Consider the following 10036-nt stretch of genomic DNA (forward strand, 5'->3'; position numbering starts at 1 on the left):
AAGAATAAAAATCAAGTATGTTTAAAGATGATGCAGGATTGAGCTGGATATTATTAAACATTAGTAGGTACTCCTGTGGAATATTTTGACGGGTTAATAGGCGTAAGAACTGAGTTTCTGACGCATTAAAAACAACAAGATTACTGTTACCCCAGTCAGAGATACGAGCTAAGCCACACATTAGGTATGCCATAGCCTCATCCCTTTTATGTTGAAGTAACAGCTGAGTTGGACGCTGCGGGAAGCGATTGGAAAGGTGGAATCATAAGCGTATGAGTGGATAGGGTTAGATGTACAGCTTAGAAGGTCATTGATGAATAAAATGAAGAGAGTTGGTGATAGGAGAGAACCCTGAGAAACACCGCTATTGATAGATCTAGGAAAAGATTGCATGTATGTACACAAGAGTATATATATATATATATATATATATATATATATATATATATATATATATATTTGTGTGTGTGTGTGTGTGTGTGTGTGTGTGTTTGTCTGTGTGTGTGCGTGTGTGTGTGTGTGCGCGTGTGTGTGTATGTGTGTGTCTGTTTGTCACATTTCAATGAATTTTTATTTTAGCAACAGTTATGACTTCAGGATGCCGGTAAATGAAGGTGATGTTGATGATGACATTGATGATGAACCTGTGTTGAGTACAATAACCCCAGAATCACCCAAACTAACCCTCTGTTGCCAATGTCCAGGTGGATCTACAGGTGGACTCCCTAAGGTGTGGTGGAGACCCGGAACGGCGGTGGAGGTGGGGGACACGGTGGAACTCCAGTGCCAGGTGAGACAGATAGGTAAAGAGATAGATAGTTAGACAGACAGACAGAAAGATAAACTGAGAGAGAGAGAGAGAGAGAGAGAGAGAGAGAGAGAGAGAGAGAGAGAGAGAGAGAGAGAGAGAGAGAGACTGGGATGAAAAGAGGGAGGGATGAAAAAGAAGGAGGGAAGGGAAGGGTAGAATAGAGAGAGTGGAGGGAGAGGCACGCATGACTGACAGTTAGTGAATCTCAGAACACCTCATATGTACTAAATTAAATTAATTCAGGATGGCGAGAACAAAAAGAAAACAACATTTGTTAGGGAAAGGATGCTGAGCCGTAGCAGTGTCTTTTTGTGGCACTGAGCGACGTGAAACGAGAAACAAAAGGACGAAAATCTGGCCCAAGTCAGTGTAAGAGCAGAATAGGAGAGTGTATGTGAGGTAAGAAGCGTGTGAGAGGAAGACCAAGGACTAGATGGTGGGATATATATATATATATATATATATATATATATATATATATATGCAAGGAAGAAGGAACCTACTGTCAGATGCTCACAAATTCTTCCCTCCAAGGAAAAATAAAACCAAGATAATAGAGAGCCAGATTCAAGATCCATTCATTTCGAGATTCCTGGACATATTGCTTTGAAAAGGCTGGAAGTCATAGGCAATAGGAAATACAGAGGAAGATAGTTTCAGAGTTGACCTGGTCCATACATGAAGGACTGAGAATAACGATTAACTCTTGCATTAAAGAGCTGGACAGAAAAAGGATGAGAGTTTGCTGACAGACAGGTGCTATGTGCCTGCCCTAGTGATGGAGGGATACAAGCAGGAAGTTCAGAGGAGCAGTGACCATCGAAGTAACGATAGAAAAAAGATAAAGATGCAACAGTGCAGCGATGAGATAGGAGTTGATAGAAGCCAGTAAGAGGAGGAGAGTTAATGAGACGAATAGCCTTTGACTCCACCTTATTGAGAAGAACTTTGTGGAGGAGGCATCCACGAGAGTTTTACTCTACACAGGAGTGAATAAAGTTCCTGTATAAAGTCAACATTTGTGCAGGGGTAAAGAAGGCACGGAGTCGGCTTAGCACACCTAATCTCATGGAAGCAGATTTTACAAGAGAGGTAATATGACCTTTCCAAAATAAGTCCCGAGATAATAAATAAAACTTTAAACCCCCCTCCTAAGTGATGCTATTTTTTTTCTATAGCGTTTTATTTTATGTTATTCGGTTTATCAGTGTCACCAACTTCAAATATAATCCACAGGTTGCTTCTGAAGCGGTTGGTCCTGCAGTGTGGCTGAAACTCCATCCATCAGATCCTAACAGTCATGAAGTTCTCTCTCATGGCGAAATTCTTGTCACTGAGGATCCAAGATATTCAGTAAAGCATCTACACAACGAGAATGTTTATGTCATTAAGGTAAGAGAGAGAGAGAGAGAGAGAGAGAGAGAGAGAGAGAGGATAACAAGGTAACAGTGGTATAGTGATATGATCTTAGAGGAATTTCAGTCTTTCAGTTTACTAGTCTTTTTTTCTAGTCTTTTTTTCAGATTGTGTCCCCCCCCTGTGGCGGGGGGGACACAATCTGGCCGCACTATGGGGTGGTACTACTACTCTGCGGCCAGGTTGTGTGAGGAAGAATACTGCCACCGTATTCCCTGCGTGTCCTAAAAGGCGACTAAAAGGGGCGGGGTGAGGGGACTAGGGACCCCCTCCTCTATTTTTTAGTTCCTAAAAAGAGACAGGCCAGAGAAAGGGATGGGGGATGGAGTTATCCCCGTACCCTGAAGATTGGGTCTATAAATGTGCATGGATGTAGTACGATTGAGGCTAAAAGGGAGGAGATTGGGAGAATGTTTGTGAGAAGAAAGTTGGATGTGTTAGCTTTGAATGAAACGAAGATGAAAGGGAAGGGTGAGTCTATGTTTGGAAGTGTGAATGGAAGATTGTCAGGTGTTGATAGAGGAAGGGCAAGAGAAGGTGTGGCCTTGTTAGTGAGTCCGGAAGTACAGCAATGTGTGATTGAATGGAAGGAGGTGTCATCGAGACTGATGTGGGTGAAAGCGAAATTTGAACGTGAGTTGTGGGTGTTTGTGAGTGCATATGGGCCTGGTAGTGAAAGGGATGAAGAAGAGAGGGAGTCATTCTGGAATGATGTTGATGAGTGTCTGCAGAGTTTTGGAGCGAGTGTGAATGTGGTAATGATGGGAGATCTGAATGCTAGAGTGGGAAATGTAGCAGTTGAAGGTGTAGTTGGTATGCATGGTGTGCCTGGAAGAAATGAAAATGGGGAACGAATGATAGCGATGTGTGTTTAGCGAGAGATGGTGATTGGAAATACTTTGTTTGAGAAGAAAGATATCTGTAAGTATACATGGGTGAGACAGGAGGGTGGAAGGGTTGTTGATAGAGCTTTGATGGACTATGTGGTTGTTTCTAGGAATGTAATAGGAAGATTGTTGGATGTGAGAGTTCTGAGAGGGGAGGGTGGAGGTATGTCTGACCACTACCTAGTGGAGGGAAAGTTAAGAGTAGGTAAGAGATGGGTGAGAGCTAGGAGGGTTAGGTGTGGCAGGGAGGTTTTGAAAGTGAGTGAGCTGGATAAAAGAGAGAAAAAGATAAAGTATCAGGAGAAATTGAAAGATGAGTGGAACACAGTGAAAGATCGGGAAAATGGCAGTGTGGAGGAGGAATGGCAGTTGTTTAAGAGTGCTGTGGTGGGGCATGCAGAAGAGGTGTGTGGTGTGAGACGTGTGGATGGTGGTGTAAGAAAAGGAAGTGAATGGTGGTGTGAGGAAGTAAGTATGGCTGTGGCTGAGAAGAGACGTGCATATGAAGTGTGGCTGCAGAGGAAGGATGAGTTGTCATATGAAAGGTATAAGGAAAAGAGGAATAGGGCGAGAAGGGCTGTGCGTGATGAGAGGTGGGGTAAGCGGCTGACAGAGAATTTTCAACAGAATAAGAAAATGTTTTGGAAGGAGGTGAAAAGGGTGCGAAAGGGAGAGTCTGGGAAGGAAGAACGAGTAAAAGCAGAGGATGGAAGGATGTTACCTGAGATGGATGCAGTAAGGAAGAGGTGGGCAGAGTATTTTGAAAGATTGTTAAATGTAGAGGAGGAAAGGGTGGCTGAGATTGTGGCGGATGGAAGGGTGCAAGGAATAAATGTGTTGGGAGAGTTGAATGATTCTTTGATCACGAAGGAGGAAGTGGAGAAGGCAGTAAAGGAGATGAAAACAGGGAAAGCTGCAGGTATGGATGGATGTGCTGTGGAATGCCTGAAGGGTGGTGGAGTGACTATTGTTGACTGGTTAGTAAGATTGTTGAATGTGTGCTTTGTGAAAGGTATGGTGCCAATTGACTGGGCAAGTGCTTGTGTGGTCCCGTTGTATAAAGGCAAGAGTGATAAGTATGAATGTACCAGCTTTAGGGGTATAAGTCTGTTGAGTGTTGTAGGTAAGGTGTATGGTAGTGTTAATTAAGAGAGTTAGAGAGGGTACAGAGGGAGTGATTGGTGATGAGCAGTGTGGCTTTAGGAGAGGAAGGGGATGCGTGGATCAGATGTTTTGCTGTGAGACAAGTGTGTGAAAAGTATTTAGTGAAAGGCAAGGATGTGTTTTGGGCATTTATGGATTTAGAGAAAGCGTATGATAGAATTGATAGGGAGGCTTTGTGGACTGTTTTAAGATTGTATGGACTTGATGGTAGGTTATTAAAAGGGGTGAAAAGTTTTTATGTAAATAGTAGAGCGTGTGTAAGAGTGAGAAATGTTGTGAGTGATTGGTTTCCTGTGAGAGTGGGGCTGCGACAGGGATGTGTGATGTCGCCTTGGTTGTTTAATATTTACATGGATGGTGTTGTAAGGGAGGTGAATGCAAGAGTTTTAGGTGGAGGTCTGAGTCTGGTGAATGTTGATGGTGGAGAGTGGAATCTGAAGGAGCTGCTGTTTGCAGATGATACTGCACTGGTGGCTGATTCAGAGGAGAGATTGAGACAGTTGGTAGAGGAGTTTGGAAGGGTGTGTGAAAGGAGGAAATTGAAAGTAAATGAGAATAAGAGTAAAGTGATGAAGTGTACGAGGTTGGTAGATGGTAGGGGGATGAATATAGTTTTGAATGGCGAGTTGCTTGAGGAGGAAGAATGTTTTAAATATCTAGGGTCACATGTTGCTGTGGGTGGAAGAATAGATGCAGAAGTGAAGTTTAGAATAAATGAAGTAGGAAAGGTGCTGGGAGGAATGAAAAAAGTGTTTAGACGTCGTTCGCTTAGAATGGATGTAAAGAGAAGGCTGTATGAGGGTGTTGTGGTACTGACTGCGTTATATGGGGCTGAAACATGGAATATGGGTGTAGCAGAGAGGAAAAGTTTGAATGTAATGGAGATGAGGTGTCTGAGGAGTATGTGTGGAGTGACGCGTATGGATCGAGTGCGAAATGATGAAGTGTGAAGGAGAACTGGAGTTGTTCGGGAGATGGTTGGTAGAGTTGAGCAGAAGGTGTTGCGATGGTTTGGGCATATGGAGAGAATGGATAATGAGCGATTGGTGAAAAAGATAACTAGATCTGATGTGAGAGGTGTAAGGCTGAGAGGAAGACCACGAATAGGATGGACGGACAGTGTGAAGAGAGCACTGGATGCGAGAGGAATGTCTGTTGAGCAAGGAAGAGTGGCTGTGCGTGACAGAAATAAATGGAGAGAAATTGTGAATGAATAAGTGATGACGCAGCCCTGAGGGGATATTCTCCCGCATTTGGTCTGATCAGCTAGTCAGGTCAGGTGCGGGTAAGGGGATGGGTCTGTTATGATGTGGCAGGGGTAAACCAGTTCTGTTGTCGGGCCCTGCTGCTGATGTCACTGATTGCATTGCGCAGTTGACCCTTGTGCGGTGTGGTGCGGTGAGGATCTGTCCGTTCTCCCCTTTGGGGCTAAGATGCGAATGAATGTGTTTGAATGGATGAGTAAATGGGGAGTGTGTCGTCCTGTCTCGGCTACCTCCCTTTCCTTGGGGGAAGCAGCCTAGGTATATAGATATAGATAGAAGAAACACCTTTCCGTTGCTAGGGTTATTGCTCCATCATAGGACCTGCCGACATGCCGTACAAACACCCCCGCTCATACCAATACGTCACTCCTGTATGAGACACTCTTATCATGCATTCAGTATGGTCGGTGGGTGTTAGTGCCGAAGTGGTGGCATGCGGAGGTGTATAATACCTAGGGGCGGACCGCTGGGCCTCAGGGAACGAGCTATGTTCAGAGTCGGACACACACACACACACACACACACACACACACACACACACACACACACACAAAGAATTAGTTCACGCGCTCCCTATGTTTTTCCTGTTTTTTTTTTCCCAAACGATATTATTTAAACAAGGGAAGTTTTATCCATCTTTAGGGGTAAGATATAGCCTTAGTTAATGCCTCCACTGCAACATTTCATTATAATTATTAAATATATTTGTATGGTGGCAGTGCAATTAAAAAGATAATGTCATCTTTGTAAAAAGTGGAGGGGTTAATTGACGCGCGTAATCTATCTCTCTACCAAAAATGCCTTGGAGGTCGCTTCCATGTCACCCTTTCCTTTGCCATCAAGCTGCCTTTTCCCCAACTCAAGCTCCACTCTTTCATGATCTCTCCACCCGGTTCATCTCGATAGCTCTAATCCTTCTCTCATTTTTTACCTACAGATTCGTGAAGTGTCAGTCAAGGATGCAGGTAGCTATCAGTGCCAGGTACAGGTCAGCGCTGAGGAGGAGCGTGAACTCAGAGTGGAAGCAGCGCCCCCTCTTGTGGTTAGTTTCCTATATTGTACTCTTTTCACCTTAACTTGGCCCAGACTCTCCTGCACTGTTACTTTTTCACCTTAACTTGGCCCAGATTTTCCTGCACTGTAATCCTTTCACCTTAACTTGGCCCAGATTTTCCTGTGCTGTTACCATTTCACCTTAACTTGGCCCAGATTTTCTTGCGCTGTTGTCTTTTCACCTTAACTTGGCCCAGATTTTCCTTTCACAATTAATTTTCACATTGCTCAGTGGCAGAAAGAGACAATACTACGGCTCTACATCCTTTCCGTATCACTTCCTCATAACTGGCATCATAACCTAGTGTTAATCTGTTGTTACAGCTTAGCATTCAAAATAAAGAGATGGCAATTTTAGGCTGAGTTAGCTTGATATGAGTATAGTTGGGTATATTTGTGAAAGAACCTTTATGGCATTTATGGATATCTGAACAAATGGTCGAATATAAGTGATGGAGGCAGACAAGGGTCCCTATTCTCGTCTGCTAAGGAAGCTCCCTAACACGTTTTCATAAGTGGTTCATTTTTAGATTTGGCCTGCTAATATCCTTTTGTACGTTCTTTATGCAGAGTATGGCCACATCGGAAAGGTTTATATGACATAGGTGAGGACAGTAAGGTTTAATAAGCTAAATAAATCGCTGAGGAAGACTTGCTAGGGAGATTCCTTAACTGACGAGATAAGGGTCAAAGATTCGTGACAGCTCCCCCCCCCCCTCCGCCTTCCTTTTTTCTTTTTCTAGTAGTAGTAGTAGCAGTAGTAGTAGTAGTAGTGGTATACAGTAAGAATTTGCCATGGTGCTGGAGAAGGCTGCCTTCACGTAGTGGCACCGATATAATATATAGCTAGATGGAAAAGCGTTTTGATCATAGAAGCGCCCCTCAACTCCCTCCCTTGAAAGGAGGATGGCGGGGTGTGTGATAAGATTAACTTCGGTCTGTAGCTCACTACGTTCACGTCCGAATGAGCCTCGATACACAACAACATTTTATTTAGGTTATTCACCTTTACTACTGAGTGAATCAGTTATGTGAATGTGACTGAAGGTTGGAGGAGTCTCTGTATCAAGAAGAAACTACGTGGATACGATAAATAGATTAGTCATAAAGGGAGGTGTGGAAGTTGAAGCAGGAGAAGTAACAAGGGATGAAGTGTGTTCAGAGATGCACATGACAATCGTTTGGCATCCCCCCCCCCCTTTTTTTTATGCTTCATAGTCAATGAATTAACTCTTGTTGACAGGTAATGTAAAGTACCCCCACTAAGAAAAAAAATGTGCAGACGTTAATGCCTGTGAGGTGGGGCCATATTTCCAAAGGCTTGGTTGGTGTGTGGGTGATTGTGAGGGCCATTTCACTGAGCATGCTGTTCAGAGTTACGACAGTTTGCTTCCCTTCATTGCGGATCCTACCTAGGCTCGTCTTTAAGTGTAAATGAGGGATTAGTTTGATGATGATGATGATGATGAAAACAGGAGAAAGGGAGAAGTTGAATGATGGATGCCAAATATTTGAGAAAAAGACAAAGATAACCAAGTAGAACTGACTGAGGATGGTGGTGATGATGATGACTGTAACATTTTTTTTACCCACAGGTGACTCTTCTAACGGATGAAGTATTTTCCTCGGCAACACCCACCCATCCCCTCACCCTCACCCTCATCTTCTCCTTTCTCTGCATCTTAGCTGGACTAAGCAGATAAGAGGAAGACAATTAATGTGTTTTATAAGGTTAGATATAATAGTTTGAGTTGACCCTGTATAGACAGTTTGCTTTCGCCCGACAGATCTGTGTCACTTCTACAACCTGGATACTTTTTCATGGTTGCTTGAAATTTGAGTCTCATTTGTTGCTGGAGAAATCAGCCGTCCAGTTGGATTGCTCTTGTCCATGTAGCAGCGGAAAGGGAATGGGGAGTTTCGTCAGGTTGAAATAAATGTTCTATATTGTAATTAGAGAAGACGTACATAATAGCTTGATAAATATTTACGCTGCTTAAGGTGCATTGGCGAAGACTGAAGCTGTGAAAATCCAAATATAAATGCTAATGCATAAAAAAAAGAACCAATGGCTGAATGCCGGCAAAAAAAAAAAAAAATAAAATAAAATAAATAAATAAATAAATAAATAAAATCCTAGTGAAAATAGGGGAACCAAAATTATGGTCCCTTCATTTTGAGATGCCTTTATTACTTACATATTAGTTAAGTTCTGGGCATGGATTTGACAGGCCGTTCCCTGAGGCTCAGCAGTTGTACGTACAGTCGTGTTAGGATGTGATGGCACGAAGTCCACTCCTTTACAGTTGACTTTGTGGCATCACTAATAGCACAGTACCAATAACCTTCAGATGTCACCACGTTGCCACTGATACCCACCATCGATATGGAATACATGCCTGGGCTGTCTCATTCATGGACTGTGTAGTAGTACTGGCAGGGGTAATGTAATGCCATGCTGCTGAGCCTTGTGGATGATTTGTGAAGTCTGCTGTAATAAAAATAAAATCGCCAGACATATCTGTCTCGGCTTAAGATTAATCTCGCGTTCTTTCAGAGAGCCGACTAATTCTCTAACCACGTAATTACCACCCCCTGACATACACACTGTATCATGAAACTAACTGATCATGATTTCAGTTTTTATGTTCAGTTTCCTCAAAGATTTACAACTTATTGTGAGCTTGCAGCCTTTGGTTCTATCTTTGTGCATAAACTTATAGAATGATGATTGTATTGCCTAAAATCAGTATAGTGCTTGTCCAGTGCAGGAGCGGTAAATGCATGGAATAGCACTGATGGAGTCGGTTTGTTTTCAGCTCCACGAAACCTGATCACTCCCACAGCTTGAATACAAAGTCGTGGTTGCATGAAATTCGGTGGGACTTGTGGTCGCATGGTTAAACCTTAACATCGCAAAGTGAAACGCAAACCTATTATATTTCATTATAATTTTCACAGCACCGGTGGTCATTAGTTACTGTATGGTCATCTTGCGTCCCACATTACTGAGTGTAGTAAGAGTGATATAGGAAAGCTAAACATGTTCCATCCCACTCATTTGTCCCAGGTAATGTCATTAACAATATGTGGCCTGCATTCCACTGTGCGATTTATTGTTTAAGCAATTAGTCATAAGGTAGGAATGAGTCTGTTTGAGTGTTAGTCAAATCAACCCTCCAGTCTGACTGCACATAGCCATCAACTTAGCTGAAATGAGTTAAGGATCTTCATGTTCGAACAAACACAGTACAGTGAGTGGTAATTGTTAAATATTAGTTATATGTAAATTTCAGCATCCAGAGACCTGTTATCTAATGACTAAGATGTATAGGGATAACTTTAGATTGCTAAGATTAAGGTGACATTCAGCACAAGTGATATGTTATCAAGTAGATGGTGTAGATGAACTACAGACACTCCTTGGATTACGCAGAGGG

The 10036-nt window shown here is 42.8% G+C and overlaps 1 protein-coding gene across 1 annotated transcript in view; it reads left to right on the forward strand.

The window, feature by feature from the left end:
• The window catches only part of LOC145404680 (uncharacterized), a 36378-nt gene extending 27930 nt beyond the window's left edge, over window positions 1–8448 (forward strand). The window contains exons 2-5 of the mRNA XM_080276221.1: window positions 705–790; window positions 2048–2203; window positions 6481–6585; window positions 8192–8448. Coding sequence (XP_080132347.1) covers window positions 705–790; window positions 2048–2203; window positions 6481–6585; window positions 8192–8299 — 455 coding nt within the window. The 3' untranslated portion in view covers window positions 8300–8448. The remainder of the gene's footprint in view (window positions 1–704; window positions 791–2047; window positions 2204–6480; window positions 6586–8191) is intronic.
• The last annotated feature ends 1588 nt before the right edge of the window (window positions 8449–10036 follow it).

Source organism: Coenobita brevimanus, chromosome 64 (assembly GCF_032717465.1).
Source record: "Coenobita brevimanus isolate Jiangsu-jjx chromosome 64, ASM3271746v2, whole genome shotgun sequence".
In the NCBI taxonomy this organism is placed as follows: domain Eukaryota; kingdom Metazoa; phylum Arthropoda; class Malacostraca; order Decapoda; family Coenobitidae; genus Coenobita; species Coenobita brevimanus.